Here is a 23,396-nt window from a genome sequence, read left to right as displayed (position 1 = left end):
CCAAAATAATATGTCACCTTTACTTGGTCTTCTCTTGATCATTAATTGAAAATGACCCCAATACCCTCACCTTCAATCTAAAATAAAAAAAATATTATGATTTCATTTTCAATCCTTTCAATAATAAAAAAAATTAAAAATTAATCTTAAGATAAATCTATTTTAACCTTGAAACTTAAATAATAAAATAGAATTTTTGAAGTAGAAAATTCTATGATTTTTTTTACAAGGGATTAAGACAATGGTTAAAACAATGGACTGAAGATGAGGTTAAAATTAATTTACAATAGAGGTTAATGAGCGAAAAGATAGCTTGTTCTAGGAAGAAAATTAAGGTTTTTTATTATAAATTTACAATGAGGGTATTTAGGTTATTTTTGTTAGTCTATAAAAGAAGAACAAGGCCATCTTATTAGTTTGCAAACTAGGGAATATCTCAAATTTTCACCAAAATGAAAAGCGATGTCTAAATCATCCAAAAAATAAATATTTTTATAAAAATAATAATAACAATTTTATGCATTGGGGGGGGAGAAGGTCAAAGCATAATCACAAAATTCTCCAAAATTTTTAGAAAATAAAACTCTTCAGATAATAAACTAGTTGATTAAAATGACAAATCAACAAATTAATCAATGACTTATCAATCGCTCATGAAATATGATAACGTTGTTACTTGTCAACCTAAAAAAATGGGATTTTTTTTTTTTTAGGGATTTGAAGATGATGGATTTTGGTAAGAAACCTAAAAACATCATCGATATATTCCTTGAAAATTTTCCCTTTTTAACAAATTTATGAGAATTAACTGAATTGAAGCCCCTCCCCACCTCGACAAAATCATTAGTGAATTCAGTCCTTTGTTACTATGGATCAAAGGGGGTATGTGATGAATTTGAAAAATAAGGGATTGTCTCAAATATTACCTAATCTAGAGGGGTGTCTAAAATTGACGGAGAAGGGGCAAGACAGTCAAATGGGTCATATCATCATAGAGGAAGGGGCGTCTAAAATTGAGAGGGGGGCAACAAGTTTGGAAATAAAAGGGTATGTCAAAGATTCTCATAAACCCAAAGGTATATCTAAATAACACAAAAGGTTGAGGGGCCAATTTACAAAATTACCATCGTTAAGGCTTGACATGGCACACACTAAAGTCTGTGGGCAAAGTGTCGAGAAATATTATGAGTAAAAATCACTTGTTGCTATTGTACGATATCTAAATTTGGAGATGGTATCGACATTCATTCGGAGATAAATATGATAAATACATCTGGCTGCATGCAAATTAGAAAATGGCCTGGTTAGGAATCCAATGAATTTTAAACTTCAACCAAATAGTGCCACTTAAACACCGTAGGCAAATCCTATGCGAGATTGTAACTTTCTTTTGTCAGCTTGGGATCCGCTAAATACCCCTCATTTTCTATTCCGTAACAACTGGACACCTTTACCTGATTCTAATTCATATAGTAAGATTGATGATGACAAACAAATCTTCCACATAGTTACTATATATATATATACTTCAACCTTTATTCTCAATAGAATATACCCTCTAATTTTATCTCATCCCCATGAGTTGTGGACTTGCAAAAAGTCCGAATTGAGTGATTTACCTCCGTGGAGGTCTTGGTTTTTTCTTTTGCAATCCTAACAAACTAGGAAGTAGACACGAGATCTAGGAAATATGAAATTTATAACATATTCTAGGTTACGTCAAAGGCTTCTTGTTTGTCCCCTGAATGAGATATTAGTGGGATAATAGAAATAGAGTTGCTGAGTTGTGGATTTAGTTAGTAATTATTTATCAAACAAAAATTTAAAAATAAAACAAAATATCTTAGATTTAACACGAGTTCTACAAAATGGAAGTCAAAATTTGGACCGGGAATGTTGAAACAGGGAAAATCATCAGCTACTATTATTACTCCCTTTAGAATTGTTACCAAGAGATTGATGTGTCCATCATATCAAAGCTAAAACAGATGAAAAACAAATTAAAAAAAAAAAAAAAATGGAATTATATGTATATCTGACTTGGAACATATGTTGTTATTAGAACTTGAGCAGCAATTATGACCCATCTCCATTGTGCCAGCTCTGCAAGGTTGGAAGACCCTTGTGAGACACAGCAGGAGAGCAACCAAAAGAATATATATATATAACTCTAAATACTACTGAAAACTGCATCCCCACAATTAAACATCAACAGCTGGATAGGATCCCAATGAAGAGTAGCGTGTGCTTCCATTGGTATCTGCGTTTGCATGCAATGGTGAGTTAAGCTCCCCCGAGTGAGATGACTTCCGGGATTTCGGATTCTTGGGAGAAGCTGCGTAGGATGAACTGAAATCACCGCTACTGGTGGTGTACATAGATGATGACGGGAGTCCATGGATCTTCGGTAACCCAGTTGGATCGGTACCCAAACTGTATCCCTTTTCAACAGTTTCAGCTTCTAGTGGTAATTCATCCAATGTCTACGGGGAAAAAGAACAAGAATAGGTGAGCATGTTATTTACGTAAGAAAGTATTGCATTTTAGACTTTTGGATAAATCGTCATTTTATGTTTCAGAAACAAAGCAATAGTTGAAACCCCATTGATGCCACTATGGCACTTTCAGAATGATGCATGAAACGCTCACCCGGAAAGCCTGTTGTAGAACTCGGAGCATGTCTCGAGTGCACTTCCTTTTCATGGCCACCTCATCCGGTTCCTGCAGCATCTCTTCAAAGAGGTTGTCTCTGTCCCAAAACAAGCCACCAAGAAATAGCACCATCAATCAATAGGAAATTACATTGGTTGACGACATGGTTTCAAATCTCGGTTAGACATGTCTCGTCTATGGACGAGACTGAGTTGTCTCAGGCAAGTCAACTCATATCAGACGAGATAAACCATTTAACTTGGTTTATATATGGGTCCCATTTCAGCTGCCAACGTTTTGGCCAACACGTTTTATCCTACATGGGTTAGAAGTTTTGAAATGGGCTGATTTTTGGTGAAGATGATCTCTATGATGAGGAGATCATCCTCACCAAAAATCAGCCCATTCCAAAATTTCTAACCCCATGTTTATGAGTTGAAGAATCATGGACCGTCCATTTTTTGGGGTTAGAAGTTTCAGAATGGGCTGATTTTTGGTGAGGATGATCTCCTCGTCATTAGAGATCTCTTCACCAAAAATCAGCCCACTCCAAAACTTCTAACCCATGTAGGCCAAATAGTTGGCACCCAAATGACTCCCTATATATATAGAGATGAAAATAATTATAAATTTGTTTAAAAATGAGGTAGATTAGAGTATTAGATGTTTTACTATGAAACTATATTTTATTTAGATAATAAATGTTCAAATTCTAAAAAAATAATTATTTTCATTAAAATCTACAAAATCCCAGTGAGTCAGATGAGTTCACTGATTCGGCCAAAATTTTCAATTGTCCAACTCAACTCGTTTACCTCACGAGATTCTGCAGATGGGGATGCCATGTCTATCCATCTCGTTCATGGAAGATACCAAGATGACTCGGGCAAGTCATCTCGGTCTTGGACGAGATTTAAAACCATGGTTGACGAAGTAGATCCAGTTCAGTTCAAGTTGAGTGGCTCAACTTGGTAATATAGGAGGATAGCCAGAAGATTCAAGAAACAAAAATTCGAATAAGCTTAGGAACTAATTGTACAAAACGTGTTCAACGTCACCTGTAAAGCTTTTTAATGAAGACATTGTGCAGCTCTCTTTTGGTATGGTTGACCTGAATAAAAATCAACACATCATCAAAACTGAGGTACTCCTTTGGAATTTATAGAGATTTTTCAAGGACCATTCGAGTTTTAAGAGGTTTGTTTTTTATATCCATTGGTCTGGAGAAAGTAAAGCAATCTGGTTTTTATTGAGAGTTGCTATTGGCACCCCAACAATTACTTTTTACAACCCAATTTCTTATATTAATTATCACCCCCCAATTAAAGATTAACCCACTCTACAAACATTACAAAGGTTTGGCTCAAATTACAATCTCAACATTATAACACTCGTTCAAACCATTTAAGTAGTTATATACAATTATGATCAGGCTCAAATAAAATCCTAAACCCAAAAAATGGAAATCTAGCAAAAAAGAAAAAGAGGCTTCTATTGGCATAACAACTTTTACTTATCCTCAACCATTCACCTATTTTCTTTATTTTTAATGGGGGTGTAATAAGTAAAAGTTGAGGTACCACTAGCAGCTCTCTTTTTTATGGAACAAAGAATGGTTAATGAAAGAAATAACAGAAATTGGCTTCACAGCGGAAGTAAGAAAACTTACCAAAAAGTGCATAATTGCCTTGGGCACAGCATCCTCAATATTCTTCCTGACAATATCATAGTATGATTTCAATAGCAATTTTGTAACTGCTATTTCAATAGTCTCTTGCTCTGAATGGGTTTCTGAGGGCCTCAAAATGGTCGGAGGCTAAACAAAAAAAATATCAAAGACATGTTGATCAAACCGTATAAACAGATAAGAGACTTGACAGTTCAATCAGCTCTACAATGAAAGGCGGGTCCATTTTTACCTCTTTCAATAGGATTGAAGAAAGCGCATGTTCGACATTGTGAATTGGCTCACTATACAACCTGTTTGTTGAGTTCTCCTTTGCAGATGCACGGTTCTCATTCCCGCCAAAAATTGATGATATTCCCCAATTTGAACCAGTGGCATTTCCTGATTGATAATAAAGAAATTACCAAGAACTAAGTACGTTCACGAAGACCAGGATGGCCATTTTGCAATATATATACATACAAAACTAAATAATTCAAGGACCTTATCAAAAAAACAAAAAAACAAAAAAATTCAAGGAAGGGGCGTTGGCCAAAAACAGCGTCCATTTAGCATCACTCATAATATAATGTTCAAGATATGAAATTCAAGGACCTCCAGTTTATAACTGCCTTGTCTTTATTTTTCTAAGGCTTTGATGACGACGATGATGATTTTTATAAAATAAATGGCACATTATGGAGTTTCGAAATTTTCGTATCTTGAACATCATATCATGAGTGATGCTAAATGGACACAGTTTTTGGCCAATGCCCCTTTCTCTCTCCTGCCCATAGTGAAAAAAAAACAAACTTTCTGATTTGATCACCCTGTGACATTCAAAAACATGATCCGATACAATGGAGGAGGACAAAATTATATGAACTTTAAAAAAATTATATTTAATAGTTATCTTTCACCGTTGAATTTTACTTTTAAATGTGGTCATCTATTTTCAACACCTTGGATCAAGCTTGATAAACAATACTTTTTTAATATGAATATTTTCCTGAAATCTAAAAGGCCGTGTCTTGGATTGTCAATGTGATAATCAATGTGGGCCCAACGACCCTTTTTAAGATTTGAAATCTAAAAAAATAAATATGTGGGCAGCGGGCAAGAGATAAGCTCTCTCTCTCTCTCTCTCTCTATTGCTGATGTCATTCGCGCCACATGTCAAACATTTGTTGGGCTGTGAGCCAACACGTGAGAGGGCGTCAAGGGCGTACGCCAAAAACTGTGTCCATTTAGCATTTCTCTTATATTATTATAATCCGAAAAATGAAATCCATGTTTATCTTTAGTAATAGACTAGAGTTTGGGGTTAAAGGGGTAAAAGAGGAAAAATAGTAAAGTTAGAGGGGTATTATTGAAGGAGGTAAAAGAGGAAAGATGGTAAAAGTGGTGGGATGAAGAGAAAAATGATAAACTGACTCAAAAAAAAACAAAAAAAAAACTACTCAAAAATTCACTCACTGATCCAGAAGGAAAAAATTTATGGTTCTATGCACATGCCACATCAGCAAGTGAATTTTGAGTGGCTTTTTTCAAGTCAGTTCATCACGACTTTATTGAAAAAGGGAAGGGGGGAGAAGAGGAAAGACAATAAAGTTGAAGAGGATGAAGAGGTAAGGCAATAAAGTGGGGTAGTGGGATCCCACATCAGCGAGTGAATTTTGAGTGGCTTTTTTCGAGTCAGTTCATCACGACTCTATTGAAAAAGGGAAGGGGGGAGAAGAAAAAAGATAATAAAGTTGAAGGAGGTAAAGAGAAAAAGCAATAAAGTGGGGTAGTGGGGACCCCATTCCAATTGAAAAAAGGGGGGAGGAAAGACGATAAAGTTGAACGGGGTGAAGACCAAAGGATAAAGTGGGTAAAGTGGACACCACTCCACTGTAGCTGGAGTGGGACATTTATACCCCTACAAAATTGTAATTGATTAGGGTCCACCATTGTGTTTTATTATATAGATGGCATATTATGGATTTTTGAAATTTTCATATCTCAAACATCAGATTATTATAATCCGAAAAATGAAGTCCAAGTTTATCTAAGTAATAGAAGCAGAATTTAGAAATCATCCTTCACTAAAGTAACACTCACCAGATAATCCAGGTCTTTCGGAATTATCTGCAACAGATCGAACTCCCTAGTTTGCATCCATATGGAAGTATAAGAAACAGATAAATAAAGATCAAATGCAGCAGAAGTTAGCTTGCTTTTTCTGAACATTTGTGATTATAGCATCCTAAACACAAAAACAGGGTAGTCTAGACATTAAATGGAAACAAAGTAGCTATACCTGATCAGCAACAATTCCATTCGCTGGTGATCTAGCAAGAATGGCTCGAGACTTCAGAGTTTTTTCGGATGCTGGTAATTTATCCGAATCTACCCCATCCTAAACACAATGAGCAAACCGGTTACATTAGAATAATGGAGAGGTCCTCATTTTCTTTATCTTCTATAAATGCAAAACAAGGATCAACACTTGCATGACCAGGAAAACAGGAAAAACATACCTTTGGTCTAGCCAGTGGTACAGATACTCTGGACTTGACTTGCTGCAATGCAAGTTCCACAGCCTTACTCCCGCCAATAAAATTTGGATGCGAAGTGTTTATATAGTCCATCTACAAAATAGAATTATTTAAGTTGCACAGTTCTAAAGATGCTTAAAAAAAGAAGAGACTCTTCCAACCATTTTAAAGAATATTCAGTTTGTTTCCTTTCATATCCCCCAAAATATAACAAAAAATGTCAGTGCTTACAAGTTTCTCCAAATAAAAGAAGGCCTTAATCTACCAACTATGAAAAAGTGCAAGAGTAGATTTAGTAAAGATCCAATGTGTATGGAACAAAGATATGAAGTAAAACCCAATCTCCCTAATGAAGGAACGATGAATCAATAGATGGTCTACCGACTCATCCTTCCATTTATAGAGGAAACAAAAAGTTAGGCATTATAAAACTCCACTTAATCAAATGATCAGTGGTCAAGATTTGATCCAAAACGATTAAACAAAAAAAAAAAAGGCCACCTTCGACAAAACTTTGGGGACCTACATAGAAACAACGAGAAAATCCAGAGAGAAAATTGACATTAGGGAGAAATAGAACTTAACTTGGAACAAAAACTCTTCCAATTACATATCTATACCCTTCGATCATCTTTCAATAGTGGAATAAGAACATGAGAAAAAAAAATGATAGGTAACATGATAAATTTGATGCGAGATTGGCTACATTCTAAACCTCCCAATCATCAAAACCTCTCCTTCACCTGAAATCCCATCGACATTCACTCTTGTTGCAAATCATGAAAACACCAACAATTTTTATTTTTTTATGAAAGAAAAAACCAGATATGGGAGCTGCAAAGACCAAAAACACCACGCCACCAATCCACCCAAAATTTGCCTTTATTCCTTCAACAAACCTAAAGGCTATCCTTTGGCGTTAGTTGGGTAATATCTTATCAATACCTTTCCAAACATTGCACGTGTAAGAGGACTTCACCTCTCTGCTATTTCATCCAAAGAACTTGCCATACTTGGCCTTGATAATCCTAGACACTTTTAGAACGGGTCCAAGTCACATAGAAATGATTCGAAGCACTTCTCATTTTTATACTATTTCAAAAACCCAAGGACTCAATTGTATGGACATATAAAATACAGGATTTCCAATCTTAGTAGGAAAACGAGGAAAGTTGAGTGTTGTGTTATCCGCCTCCACTCCCAAGTGTCACGTGCTCACGTATCGTGCCCCTATTTGACTCGTGACCTTCTTATATAAATAGTTGTGCATTCTCTTAACACCAATTGGTTTTAGGTAGAGTGGTTTGCAACATGGTATCAGAGCGGCATGATCCGTATAGGTCACGGGTTCGAGTCTCCTCTAAGGAATTTTCCACCCTTATGGGGGGGGAGTGTTGAGTGTTGTGCTACCCACCTCTGCTCCCGAGTGTCACGTGCTCACATATCGTGCCCCAATTCGACTTGTGACCCTCTTATATAAATAGTAGTGCCTGCTCTTAACACCAATTGATTTTAGCTAGAGTGGTTTGCAACAAACGCATACTAAATATAAAGTGAGAAAACAGATTTCGTTGGTTAAAACAACAAGAATCACTTTTGCTTTCTTTTCTTGTGGCTACTAAAATGTTTCAGTTCGGTAGGTTGTCTCTTTCCTACCCATGGATTCAGGAGCAATTTGAAGGGTTGACCCATTTGGGAATCTCCAAATCTATGTTTATTTCAACTCCCCAAAACATTTCGACACTTGCTACACTATTCCTTCTTTTATCACTTAAGAGACGTGCAAGATGAAAATCTTATGCACGATTTTGAATGAAAGAAAGAAGTAAGGAATCCTCTTTTCGATTCAAACCCATACTTCATGCACCTAAAACCCCCAACATCTAATCCCCAATCTTTTTGTTAAGTAAAATAGTTTCTATTTCACGATATGGAACTTCCAATTTCCTTCCCTATCATTCCATAAGTTTCAAACTAATCTTTTCAAACCTTTCTTCAACACTTCGAGGAAGTCAAACTAGATGTTAAAAAAAATCAATATACTTGCTAGTATACTTTTCATCAAAGCCAACCTACCTCCTTTCATAGATACTATGCTTTCTACAAAACCAATCTCTTACCCATCCTCTCTACAACGTGATCCCAAATATTGACTTCTGAATGTTGCACCAAGAAGCATGCCTAAATATGAGGTTCAAAAGAAGCCCACCCAAAGTACCACGCAAGCATGTGAAGATTGGAATCTAAAACCCCACTGACAAATACTCTTGTGCAAATTGATTAGTAGTGATGCAAGATAATGAAGAGAAATAAGAAAATGGGGATTCAGGGGACTTGGTTTAGGATTGGGTGAACCCAGAAAGTAAAATGAAAACAATGATTATAGGTATGACCACAATCCCAATGAAAATGGTTAAAGGTTAGTAGGGTAAGGAAATGATTAAGGGTTAAAGATTTGAAAAAAAAATTAATGAAATAAAGGTTAAAGAAAATGGGGAAAGGATTAAAGGTGAGGTTTGTTGGTTTTAAGAATCAAAAATCAAAAAATGGGTTTCAAGAATCAAGAATCAAGAATCAGGAATCAGGAAAAACAAAAGAATAAAAATTAAAATTAAAATTAAAAGACAAAAAGAGAAAGAGATAGAAAGATAGAACCTTAGAATCACACCAAGAGTTTTTTGGAATAACACTAAGAATGGTGGAGAACTCGCTTCACTCCATGAAAGAAACTCATTCTTTATTCATCAAAATCTTCGTTATTCTTTAATATAAAAAAAAACCCTAATACTATATATATAAAGAAAATAAGTTAAGAATACTAGTCAAACTAAAATACCAAATAAATAAACATAATTTTCATAACTTTCTCTCTCTTAATTTTCAAACCCTAATAAAGTTAAATAAAAGACAGTAAAGTCACTAAACTGTCCTTAAATATATTGTACTAAGATCATGGACCAACAAAACATGAAAATAAGCCCAAAAAAACATAAAAATAAAGCCCTAAAACATAAATCTAAATAAAAACTAAAATCTACTCTTCAAGATTTGATATCCCCATCAAGTAGCCTTGAGATTGCCTCAAAACAATATAACAAACCTCTTAGAAATCTCACCTGATATGGTGATTCATCAAAGAAAATTAGATTTTCATCAGGGAACTAGAGATGGAAAACAATTGGTCAATCTTCCTTCACCACAAATCCCGACAAGGCACAAATGGACACAGCCTTTGATCAATACTAGACCCAAGTCTTCCGCTATTATAACAAACAAATATGGGGATATTGGGTCACCTTATCTTAACCCTCTAGAATTCCTCAAGAATCATGTCTGATTGTGGTTAACCAATATGGAAAAGGAAACAAATGAAACACTCTCCATTACCCATCTTGGCTACTTCTCACCAAAACTCTTGCTTACCAACATATATCTAAAAAACTCCCAACTCACAAGATTGTATGCTTTCTATAGATATATTTGGCACACTAATACTGGATTCCTTGATTGGATCCTTGAATCTATGCACTCATTTGCAACTAAACCACATCTAGAATTTGTCTACCTCTAACAAATGATCCTTGCTATCGATCAAAAAAACAAAAAACAAATGATCCTTGCTCCAACTCAATTATACAGGTAATAACCTCCTTCAACCTAGATGTTGGCACCTTTACAACAATTTTATACGTAAATCAACTATACTTTTTGGCCTAAAATCTAGAACATCTTAAGCCTTTGTTTCTTCGAGATCAAAGATACAAATATGTTGTTGAAATAATAGTACAATAAGATAAGTATTATTGTTCAAATTTCAACATACCTCACATATGAAAAAAGGAAGAAAAAAAAAATCAACTTACCTCCATTTCAATAATGTGACCAATCATTGTTTCTGAAGGCTCGAGGCCTTCCCGCAAAAAATTCCCTATCACTTCATCCATGCGCTTTCTAAGAACAGGAAATCGCTGCAACTCACTGGCCATACAGCGATGGCTCATCTGAAATAGTATCACCTAAGTTAGTGTTCCAAAGATGCAAAGGATAATGATGTCAAAGTGGAAAATACTTATACTACAATCCAGATCCATAAAAAAAACAACAAAAATGGTCTATAAGAATCAACCAACCTTCATTAATTCATCATAGATAAACCTTGCACATTGAAGGCTTGGATCTAACAAACGAGAGATCTGCCTTCGGACAAGAACTTCAAATGGCACCTAAAATGTTTATTCGTTAAAAAACTGATGACTATCTTGATAGAGAAGACGAACAAATGGGAAAGAAGAGTGTTGCTTCTTAAAAAGTCCCACCCCAAGAAAAAAAGGAGGAAGAAACACCCACCTCTGGTACAAATAGAGCAGATTTAGGACCAGTTGCATTCTGAATAGCGGTTCGGATGTCATCATCAGTTAAATCGTCACATGGATCAACCTCCTGCAAGAGGTTTCAAATTATATCAGACTGAAAGGGTTGGTTGAAACATCTAAACCATGACATGATTCTAGAATCTGCTAATACCACATGAGAGTAGAGGGCACAAAGCCCCAATCATTACAAACATTGGAAATGTGTTGCGCAAGAAAACATAAAAATCAAGCATCAGATCTCAGTGAATGTCAATAAGAAAAATTGGTGTTCTGAATCCTTCTCCACGCCCAACAAGATGCGCAAATCACAGGATACTTTATTTCCTACCCCATTTATGCATGGAAAAAGCCGAAAGAGTAAATGCCAACTTGACATATTGAATTTAGAAGTTATGGAGACAAGAGAATGCAAAAGGTAAGGATGCGTACTTCCAAACTCTTCACAAAGATTGATTGAAAGATATAGTGAATTCGTGCTCCTCCAGACAGCTCGGATGTTGACATCGCCTCATTTTTCCCCTCCACCATGGAAGAAAAAGCTGTCACCAATAAGTCAAAGCAAGAATCTCAAAATATTGGCGGTAAAAAAATAAAGGTAGACAAAAGACATGATCCTTAATATCTGAAGAAGCTACTTCCTATGGTTGAACGTAGAAGCAGCACCCATTTCTGTACCAGTTCCAGAAGAGCGAAGAAAAGAAGGGATGTTTTGTTAATAGTAACAAGAAATTGATGAATTTAACCAAGCTAAGAGTTAAAACCAACTCTAGTCACAGTTCAGAGTTCAGAGTTCAGACAACCACCCTAATAATCATTACGGTTTCAAGCAAACAGGTGACAATTTTTATTTCTTTTTATGGGTATTGGGGGGCTGAAAAATAGTGTGCAGACTTTATGGAGCTCTCTCAAAAATAGGAACCGAAAATCATGCATTGCAATTGAAACCTATCCCATGAAAAAAGAAATGTTAAACCGCATTGACTGGAAGAACAGCCAACTGGAAATCTTTTGGATAAGTCTTTGATGATGATGACTCCATGGACAAGAATGAAGTCCCCTAAGTATAATTCTCCTAAAAGAACGAACTAGTAATTCTAGCCATATAGATAAAATTAAAGCTATAATATCAAAAAATGAGAGGGAGTGAGAGAGAGATGTGCCGACCTTCAGAGTATTTTGTTAGAATGTTCAAGAGAAGAGCTCCTTGACCAGCCTGTAATTTATTAGGAAAAAATTGATAAAAAGGAATTGAGTACTGTAATAATGGAAGAGTGTCATCCTCAGCAGTTAAACTAGTAGGACTTTGAAATAAAAAAGCTATAAATGATCAATGCATTCAAAATGTAATAATATCAAAAGCCTTGTGAAAGAGAATAATTCAGTTTACATTCAGAACGGTGTCTTGAATGTCTTTTATTTGTATGAATATTATAGGATGCATTGTAATAAGGTCTATTATGGTATACAAAATCATGTTTTAAGATTGAATCAATCAGTTAGAGATCTGGATTAGGTCTGATAGTAGTTATCAGCAGAGTAATTATGATTTCCTTGTGTTATCCATATAAACCCTCGAAGTTATTGTAATTAATGAATCTAATCTAATCATCAAAGAACCGTTTGTTTCTCATGGTATCAGAACCAGCCATCCAGTGACTCATGTTCTACTAATCGTTGCTCTTGTTACATCGTCCTTCTAATGGGTGGCATCATCACTGCCCACCAACCCCTGCTGTTGTACTCATCCACCACTAAAAAAACCTAGAAAAAAACAAAACAAAAAACAAAAACAAATGAGGACCCCCCCCCCCCCTTCCATCACCATTTACTTTAGTAATACCGCATCTCTTAGTCACAAACTTCACATGGTCATTTACCATCACCATCATCACCCAAAGATCAAACACTGAAACTCGCCGAAAACAATCATAATGTCCAGTCTCTCATCTCAACCTCCTAATGGGTTTTCCATCAAACACATTATCTGCATTTAAGGGAAGGCCACAATCAAAACAGCACAAGAATCACCATCCAACATCCACTGTTTTCATTAGATTTAGATTCCTCAACAAGCAAGATGTGTTTTGGATCTCTTCTCCATCAAGAGATTGAGGGCACCATGGCCTCAGCTATGGGATGACTTGTCAACTCCAACCCACCATTGGATTCACGCAAAACCAAATCATCATTAGACCTGTATCACCTTTGCACTACCATAGGGGAAAAAAGGATCTCAACATTGTTGATGTTCCCACATATGCCGCTTGTTGTTGAGTCAGATCTGAAGATTCTGTGGCATTCTACCATAGTTTTGCCGCTTTGATCCCTCAACTCACCATGATCAACATCGCCTTCATCAGAGGATCAGACACATTACTACCACCATCTTTGTTGATTTGTCATTCATTGCCACCCTCACAAACAATGTAATAAATATCATCGCCATTTGCTGTTGCCCTCATCAGTGTCATGTATAATCTCATCAGCTGAGCTATCTATTGTCGCAAACCACAACAATATTTCCATTACTCTACCATTGCCAAAGATGTCAAGGACCAACGTGAGAACACTAACAGCTTTAAGTCATTTACCTCCTACTCTCCCTCACTTACGTTCTTGTATTGCAGTTGTGCCTAACATTGTGATACTGGTTATCAAATCAGTTGGTGGTTAAGATTTCCTTTTGTTTCGTAGATAAACCCTCTTAAGAGTAATTGTAATTAAATAATCTAGTAATCAAAGAATCGTTTGCTTATCAATATCAAGGCCAAGCTGGTGAAAACCCCCAGGTTAGACATTCATTCGTAACGAAATAGTACTACAAAATCATACATTCTTTTTTTTTAATATAAAAAGAGATGCAAAAAAAGAAGATACAAGCTAAAAAAAGGGCCCTTGATAGAGGTCGAAGAGACGTTCCAAAGAAGCTAGAACCCTTGTGATGCGACACCAAAAGGCAACAAAACCAGGAAAAATGACCCAGCCAATGCCACTACACAATGAGCCCATTTACACATGGCACCAAAGAGTCCCATATGAAAAGAAATTCCTCAAACAAATATGCAAAACAAAAGGTCCACTGTTGAGCAATACAGTAGGCATCATACTCACAAACCACTCCACATACTTTTGATTCTGTGATTTCCCCATAGCTGGCATGCTCCTTCGCCACAGAGACCAATGCAGAACTGATGCGTGATTTCAACCCTGGAAGTACTGTTCTGATATGTTGCACCAGAATCTGCAAATTAGAAGAAAAAAATAATTAGGCATAGCTTGAAACAAAATATCGATCTATCGATTCATGTTAATACGAAATAAATGGTCAAAACAACAAGTAAAAGAGAGCATGGCCAGAAAGATAAAGAGGATAATATTGGGTACAGAATATAGTGATAAGTGGGATACGTAAAGAGAAAGGAAAAGGTATCTATTTCTTGAATAAGAACTACATTCAGACATATATCATGGCAATCAGCAGCCCCTGAAATAGTCGCTCAGTATCTTTTTTTGTTTGATCGATTAGTCGCTCAGTATCTCCTACCTGGTTCAACTTCTTTGCTAACTGAGGGATGCCACAACGATCGGCAAGGCCATTGTATGCCTGTAACATCAAAAATAGATTAAAAAATTACTGACATACTCCACACCAGACACTTAATAACCAAGTAAAAGTAGTATGGTTATACAGGACGACTACGGAAGAAGTTCTCCTCATACGCAAGTGCCTCCTTAATACTCCGGTTGTACATGATATCCTGTTTAAAAATAACAGAAAACACATGAACCAGAAATTTCAACAACTTACATAATGGATATACCAGTATAAGAATACACAAAATCTATTGCCAACAGATAACAAAGTTTAAGAATTTTGATATCCTTTTCAAGACATGTATTTTTATCGATGCAACATCCACATTGAGGGAGATTTGGCATTTTAGAATTACTATTTTCAATAAACGGACTACCAAGAACAGAATCAAAAACTACCATGTCTCAATTTAGTCCCTAGGATAGAAGAATGGTTGAAACAACAATTAATTATCTTTGAAGCTTAAGGATATCAAAAGGAAATGAGACATTGGAAAAATAACTGTACGTCTCAGTAGACAAAGATAGAACCATACATCATATTATCCGTAATGCTTAATAAAGCTAAATTATGTGTTTGATGAAATAATACTACTCTCAGACATTGTCAATGTTCATCTAATTCATTTTCCTGGAAGAGAACATATCCCCCTCTGCATCATACATGTATCCTAACAGAATAAGATGCCTCAGCTGAGACATTCTAAGGCAGAGAAGTACTTTTGACCATTGTTTGGTCAGGGAGTGCAGTAGCTGGATTAACTGGAATAAATGAAGTGATACTCAAGCAGGTATTTCCAGCACTCACAGATAATACAGTTGCAAATTTAAAATATAATCAGGACCGTGAAAATTAAAAAACTCGTCACTAAAATATTAGAAGAGATGGTTCAACAAGTTTCAAACCCATTTATTTCACCCAGGACTGTATTTCAAATCAATTATTTTTATGTTACTAAAATCCGGTCAAAGGAATACTCAAAAGTCAAAAACCACAATTACAATATTGACATCTTAGTATTTTTGCAAGAAATGTTACATGCATGTGCACAAAATGCTACTCAAAATTGAACCGAACATTAGCCTCAGCCAGTCCATGACATTCAAACAAAAAGATGCCAATACATTTAGGAAACTTCAGCTTGTGAGCAGTGGGATTACCTCTTGACTACGATTCACAACACCCACATAACCAAGTCGAAGAGGGATCACTTTTCCAAGCAAAAAGTTACGGGCATCGGTACCCCTATCCATAATATCCAGCTGAAGCCACAATGAAAAATTGTCATTTTTTACCAGTATGGTTATTTTTTTCCATTTTACCTCAGCAGCAAATAACAGCATGCAAATGCTGCTCAAATATCATGAACATAAAACAATAGAAATTGAAAGTTGTTGCACCTTTGTAATTACACCAATTGTTCGATAACCTGCAAAGCAAATATCAGTAGATGAAAGCCTTAGAATGAAATGTCAAGCCAATGGCTACAACTGCTAATATATCCATCTTTCAAAATGAATTTACATGAAATATCAACTAATAAAAGCATTTTGATTGAATTTACCATCAGGATCAGCGGTGCCTGCTATCTGAAGTGCATCTGAATTTGCCAAATCTGCATTCGCTGGTGTAACTGCTAAAATCAAACAACTTGGATGTTTGATATATGATAATATCATCGTTCTAATTCGAGCCTCGATATCAGATGGCTGGTCACCAACAGGAACCTTTGTTATCCCAGGTAAATCCACCAATGTGATATCAAGAACATTTGGTGAATAGATCTTTAAGCGGATCTGTTTGTCTGAAACACCCTTGTTGGCTCCTGCTTCTCTCTCTGTTTCAGCCTGCAATTAAGAATCAGAATGTTTATGCCAGGTGTGCAAGGATGTACAGATATTCCATTGTGCATGAATGCACAAATATAATAATTGCTATACAATGGAGATCTATTTGGGATGTCCAGGAGAGGTAACCAATTATCAAGCCAAAGGGGGAAAAGAAGATAAAAAGATATGAAATTACTCACAAATATCCATACACTTGTACTAGGGTAGAAAACAATGAGCATATTCAAATTGATGCTTCCATGAAGAACACTTTTCTACTCTAAGATCGTAGAAAATAGAAATAACAATGTACAATAACAAACAAGAATACAACTGCACAATTATATCAGGATCAACACATAGGTGTTATCTTCCATTCTTCAAATGTGAAAATTTTATACATGTGGTAATAGGTTGATGAAAGAACAACTGCAAGCTTGGGACTGGCATGACAGAAAGGATGGTTCCATTTCAAAGCTGCTAAGCACTTGTTAAAGAATATAGGTGCGGCCAACAGAATGCTTACACGCATTACCAAGTCATGCAAACCTAATGTGTTAGTAGTACTGCTCCTGCTGATTTGTATGCTATTGGGATGAATTAGATCTACTGAGGAGTCTCGAACCCGATTTGTTGTTTCTCCTTTATATACCAATTCAGATACTTTTGTTGATATTAATTGTTTTGCCATGTCCACTTATCTCACCCCTAGTAGAATGGCCCAAGCTTACCCATCTAATTTTGCCTCTAGGTTCAGAGGGAAATGATGCTGAAAGAAGTGGTTAAATTATTTCTACAACTTCTGAGTCTATAAAAGCAAACAAAAAAAAAAAAAAATGGTAAAAATGTGTTTGATTCAATGTATCAAAATGAGCTTTTATTAAATAAATTTCTACTTAAGTTGTTGAAGTAGATGTTAAATAAATGAAAACCATTTCCACTTATCGTTTTTGTGGGATGTAGACAGCTACCAAAACAGACTGGATTCAAAACCTCTTTTATTTTTTGCTAAGCAAGTTAGAAACTTAATAACCGAGTTTTACTTTTAACCATATTTATTTCTTTGTAGACTCATTCCCTATAAATCACAGCTGTTGAAAGAGGCAAAACACAACTGGAGAAAGAGAGACTCAACCAGATTCTACAAAACTCAAAGGAGGAAGAAGGTTCACTTCTCGAGAAGAATCAGAGCCTACCAAAGAATTAAAAAAGAGTATTATCTATGCTTCACTTCTGAAATTAAGAATTTTTTCAAGGGTTTTTACAGCTTGCTTCTCTGATTCTTACAAACCCATTAGTTTTCTTCATGGACCACCACTAGGTTTCATGTTTACCCTCCTCTACTTTGACTATTCAATTGGTGTATATTTCGAAATAAAAGATCATTCATGTTGCTAGTTGCATGAATAATTTTGCTTTGTGCATACTCCTCAGGCCGATTTGGGTAAGTGTCACCCCTTAAAGTACCTATACATCCGCGAAATGGGGCTAACTTTGCCACATTGAACCCATACATCAATAATAATCTGAGAAGGGAATGACGAGAACAAGTTGTTAATGTGTTCCATAACAAGCTTAATATGAGAAAAATGACACAAAGAAGATCAAACCCAACACGATAGCACTAAAAGTTAGTTCTATGAGAACAATCAAGATCTCACTCTAAGTAAAGGTCATTAGGGTCAAGAAATCAATTAGTTGGGTTGAATTTGGTAAATTATCTTGAAGCTTTCAAACAAATGTAGTGTGACCAAGTGGGTGTCCACCAATGAACTAGGACGTTTTACCGTTGCTAGTAGCTTTAACTCTCTTTGTTGCTTCTCTTGCATGAGAGAGAGAGAGTGTGTGGTGAGTTTGTGTTAGAGAGAGATCTATATTATTAGATAAATGAGTCAATTGACACATGTGATGGGAGTTGTCCAAGTCAGCATGCAAAGCTACACGGGGTGAAATGTGGGTGAGTAGGAAGCCTTTAGTACTATAGATTTTTTTTTGTGGAATGTCTTTTTCTTTTGCATGTCATTGAAGTAACGGTTTGATGTCGTATTCAACATTCACAGAAATATTTCACGAAATAAATAGTGATTTTCACTGATATATATACATAGAGAAATTGTTGATTAAATTTCGTTTTGAACCTTATGGAAATGGAAATATTTTGGTATATTTCGTGGAATATGTTCAAAGTTTAATACTATCGTCATGGGTAAATGAGCCAAAATCCAGTGTGCCACGCGATTGGGTTACCTGCTACAACCAATCTCTTGGAATAAAGAAATTAAATACAACATTGTCAATTAACATCAATTTGAGAGTAATTGAATCACTCAGTCCAAATCCTATTGTAAAGTCTGAAACGGCTTTGATTGTTAAGTACATTGTAAATTGATATAACTAAACGAGTTTATATCGTTGAAAAGCACTATTAAAAAAATTACTTTCACTTGAGTATTTTAGTATCAATTGCTCAAAAGTTAAAATTCTAATACCAAATGCAGCCTTAATCAATGCTTTGGATCAAGAAAAAATATTCAATGTTCATAAGAAATCCAGATTGAGTGCATTTCATAAATTGCAGTAGAAAGATGCTACCTGCAATAAAGAGCATGGATCCCTCACCACTAGCACAACCCCCATCTTATCTCTATCCCAAATATTGTGGTTGGCCAAAGCTTTGTTCAATGAATGCATCAACATATCTTACTAACTCCATCTATGTCAATTCAGGCTATTATTGGTCTTCCTTCCAAGCACCCAACCCATTTTGAACACCTTTCTTTGCTCAGATATAGTTTATATAACTATAGGCAAGCCTTTGTCAAAAATGTCACCTTTTAAAGGGATACCTCTTATTGTTATCAGACACGATTTGCATTTCTATGTGACTATTAGCTCAATTAATGGAGATATGAACATAGGGCACAACATTCTGCGGTACTTCTATAGCTTATCTAGTGTAGAAATACTACACTTCGTTTATTAATTTAATTTAACTTTGATGGATCGCTAAAATTGGATTTTTCAGCAATCTTATCTATTAGAGACTAAGGATTTAACTGCAGCAAATTTGTCTCAATTTATTATGAATCTTCAGAAGTTTTGTCTTCAATAAACATAGAAATTACTAATCAATCAAAACAACAAAAAAAACACAAACAAACAAAGAAAAAGCTAGAAAATTTAAAAACCTAACCTGGATCTCTCTGCGGATTTCAGAAAAATCGTAGAATTTCTTCTTCGGCAAGTGCAAGAACTCTCCATACTCCTCTTCCGATCCATCAGGCTTTCGCTTAGTCTGCAAAAGCTGCAAAACCAACGGCCTTCGAGTACAAATATCCGAACCTCTAGGAAGAAAATCTCTCCCAACTAGAGCTTCAAGAACACTCGATTTACCGCTACTTTGGCTCCCAACAACAGCGACTTGAGGCAACTCGATCGTTGAAGAACTTCCGAGCTGAGCAAATATGTCTTGAAGTTTGTTTACGATCGGAATCACAGAGTGACCTAGAGGAGTAGAGGTGGATGAGGTTTGAGTCGAAGAAGCCGATTCGTCCGCCATTGATTCTTCGAAGATCGAAGATGAGTTGCAGAGATCGAAAACCGAATTTTTGAAAAAGATAGATCGAAAAAAGCCCTAGATTTGTAGAGTGGAAGGGGGAGGGAAAGAAACCCTAATATGATTTTGAAGTTTACTAGGGCGTGTGTGGAGCGTTTGTAGAGATTCAATATTCAAAATTGTTCCACACCGTCCAAACAAATTACGCTTCAAAGCGGAGAACTTCCACGGCGTTGGGAGAAAAGGAGAGAAAGTTCTATAATTTATATCTTTATATATTTATAGTTTATTATCATTATTATACTAAAATTATTATATGAGTCGTGCCACAGTAACATTGAAATTAACATCGTTTCACACGTTGGTGGGTACGCAACACTGATGGTTCGGCAATCGTATCTCAATGAAAAGTATCTATGGCTCTGTATATATCCACATCAGCAATGTGTGAAATGATGTCAATTTCAATGTTACTTCAGCATTTTCTTTCGTATTTACAAGGAGAAATAATTGTGGTTGTATTTTTTTTCTTTGTTTATTAATTGTTATGGGGATTGGGCAAGTGAGTGAACCTAAGGGTACCATAGGATTAAAGTAAAGAAGACAACTATAGTACTAAATAATTCTAGAAAAATATTTTTCCACCATTGCTAGAAAATCATCTCGAGAAATAATTGATTTTGAAGTTGTTGTGGAAACATTTGTTTTGGATGACATTCATCTTAATAATATGTGTTAGATTGATTATCCAAGGAAAATAGGTGAGATTTTTATTTTTCTTGCAAAATTATATTTTTCATTATTTGACTGATATTTTTCTATGGAAAATGAAAATTCACCTTCATCCAAAAATCACATAAAGTGTGGATTTCATTTTTTCACATATTATCATGAAAAATAAAATTCATCCTAAACTCCACCATCAATTCAAAATCCTAACATCTTATTTTTCATTATCGACCACCACTATCACCGTCGGCGTCACCACCATCTCCAACCTCTCTCTCTCTCTCTCTCTCACTCACACACACACATCCTCTCCCCATCTTATGCTCCACCTCTGCTTCTCTCTCTCTCTATTCGCCTTCTCCTTCCATCCTCTTCCTTCCTCTTTTTCTAATTTATCTGATTTTTATTTATCCCCTAACATTTTTTAGATGCAATCAAACAATGTAAAAGAAATTTTCATTTGGTGTAGTGAATGTTGTTTTATGAACATCAACTTCTTCTATCTCTATTTAGTGATAACTAGACTTGCAATGAAATTTTCAAAAATATATATTTCTCACCACTCACTGAATTTCATTTTTAAGTTTGGGAATTATGTGGAAGTTTGATAGTTGTCCATTTTCAAAACCTTGGATCTAGTTTAAAAGAAATTATTTTTTGAATATTTTTTATCTAAGTTGTTCGATGAAACTAGAGGTTTGTGATGTGGGGTTGTTTTTATATGTTAATCAATTTGAGCAAAACAACCCTTAATGAGGCTCAAAATATCACTATCTTAGTAAGGAAAAGGTTCCAATTTATGTTATTGCAAAAACTCCAAGGATGCCTTTCTTTATGAAGTTTGTTACCCACCAAATCATTTTTGATAAATTTATATTATTTGTCTAGACTTCATTTCCTTTAAATGTTTTATCCTTCAATGATCCTTCAACACCAACAAGAATCCAAAATAAGATAACTTAATACAATGATAATGAATCATGTCAAGCCTGAGGAATCAAGAGATATAAATAACATATGATGAAGATCAAAGGTTAGATGAAGATAAATATATTAAAAACATTAAATCATTTAAGAACTTAAAGAAATAAAACTAAATCATCATAGCTTCACCAATCTCTCTAGATTTATAGATTAACTAAGAAACATCCTAGAAACAATAACGAAGAAATTGGAAAATAAACTTATCTTTTATTGCTTCTAAATAATCTTGAAATAAAATTTTTGTTGTTTTCTTCAATTACAACAAAAAATTAAAACCTTAAAAATTAAAAAGGAAGAAAAAGAAAGAATTATAGAGGGGAAAGAATGAGAAAGAGGGATCAAATGTAGTATATAAACCTAGAGACTTAAGGCTTTTTTATAGAATAAACTAAGGTTATTTTGGTTGCACGATTTCACCCACAGAAAGGTTGATTTAGCTATGTTTTGTGAAGTAGAAATATGTTTTTCTTTCAATTAAGGTTTTAACCCAACTGACATTTTCTCATTTCAATATTCTATTCAAAAGTTATGTCTATAATGCTAAAACATGACAGATAAGGAGTTTCTGACTTGTCCTTCATTTTTTACCAATGAAAAGTCCAAATTAGCATTTATTCGTGAAATATAAATGTGTTCTTTAAATCAATTTTGTAATTCCATTATCCTTACATTAATTCAATAAGTGAGTCAAAATTTATACTTATCCTTTATTTTTTACCAACGAAAAGTCCAAATTAGCATTTATTCGTGAAATCTAAATGTATTTTCCTCTAAATCAATTTTGTAATTCCATTATCCTTGCATTAATTTATAAGTGAGTCAAAATTTATGGGCAAAATGTCATGCATGGTATATTTGAAATGAAGGAAACTTGATTTTTTCAATCTTTTTGTGGATTCGGGATCATCAAATCTATTGGACCATGCCTTGGTCTTGACTTTGACCTTGGTAGTTTTCTCATTCTTGATTTATCTACTTCGTCTAATTTATCTAAAAAAATATAAATTGTAATTAGAATCCGTAAACTTCATGAAATATGAAATTAAATGATTTAAGTGACATGCATGATTTTATGATCAAGATCGATGATATGAGTTAGAAAACTTGTTAAGTGCCTTAGAAAATAATGAACAAATATAGACTTTTAGATACTTAACATTGTACCTCAGGGTCACTATAAAGGTATCTTAAATATATTTTAATCATTAATTTATAAATTCATCAATAGTCTTCACCGACATAAGTATTTCAATCTTGAACAAATTCAAACTTCTCTTAACTTGATGCATCATCTGATCATTTTGAAAGATGTCGCCAATACCAATTACTTCTCCCATAAAATTAATTTTTGTTTTCTCGTTGATTATAATTTTGATGTTGAACACCTCGTCGTCACCACTCTCAATTGAATATTCAATATTTTCTTGTGTCTCGTATACTAGGCATCAAATGGTCTTCTCTATTCAAAATCT

The 23,396-nt window shown here is 34.9% G+C and overlaps 1 protein-coding gene across 2 annotated transcripts; it reads right to left on the bottom strand.

Annotated features, from left to right (window-relative positions):
• Positions 1-1,896: 1,896 nt before the first annotated feature.
• Positions 1,897-20,467, bottom strand: LOC147404984 (dynamin-related protein 3A-like). Of its 2 annotated transcripts, XM_086441109.1 has the most exons (21): positions 19,849-20,467; positions 16,391-16,673; positions 16,227-16,255; positions 15,987-16,088; positions 14,921-14,989; positions 14,776-14,835; positions 14,359-14,472; positions 12,396-12,444; positions 11,661-11,770; positions 11,206-11,298; positions 10,989-11,081; positions 10,722-10,859; positions 6,841-6,951; positions 6,621-6,719; positions 6,422-6,467; positions 4,572-4,720; positions 4,322-4,468; positions 3,711-3,763; positions 2,650-2,749; positions 2,200-2,483; positions 1,897-2,103 (listed from the first exon to the last, which is right to left on the bottom strand). In XM_086441109.1, exons 1-20 carry the CDS (start codon positions 20,212-20,214, stop codon positions 2,202-2,204), a joined length of 2,493 nt encoding a protein of 830 aa, XP_086297235.1. In that variant the 5' UTR covers positions 20,215-20,467; the 3' UTR covers positions 1,897-2,103; positions 2,200-2,201. The 2 variants fall into 2 exon arrangements, with proteins under 2 accessions (XP_086297235.1, XP_086297233.1); XM_086441107.1 differs by having other exon boundaries at positions 1,897-2,483.
• Positions 20,468-23,396: the final 2,929 nt, after the last annotated feature.

This window comes from Akebia trifoliata, chromosome 4, assembly GCF_017979445.1.
Source record: "Akebia trifoliata isolate Shusen 1 chromosome 4, ASM1797944v1, whole genome shotgun sequence".
In the NCBI taxonomy this organism is placed as follows: domain Eukaryota; kingdom Viridiplantae; phylum Streptophyta; class Magnoliopsida; order Ranunculales; family Lardizabalaceae; genus Akebia; species Akebia trifoliata.
Note: the sequence above shows the minus strand (reverse complement) of the source record. Positions and strands in the feature narration are given on the sequence as shown.

Bases quoted from the DNA above. Each gene is read 5' to 3' on its own strand.
- LOC147404984 (XM_086441107.1), bottom strand. From the start codon at position 20,214: ATGGCGGACGAATCGGCTTCTTCGACTCAAACCTCATCCACCTCTACT. The intron at 10,860-10,988 runs GTTGGTTGATTC...ATACTATTTCAG, and splicing joins TCTATGATGAATTAATGAAG to ATGAGCCATCGCTGTATGGC. The intron at 2,750-3,710 runs GTGACGTTGAAC...GTTTTGGGACAG, and splicing joins TTCATTAAAAAGCTTTACAG to AGACAACCTCTTTGAAGAGA.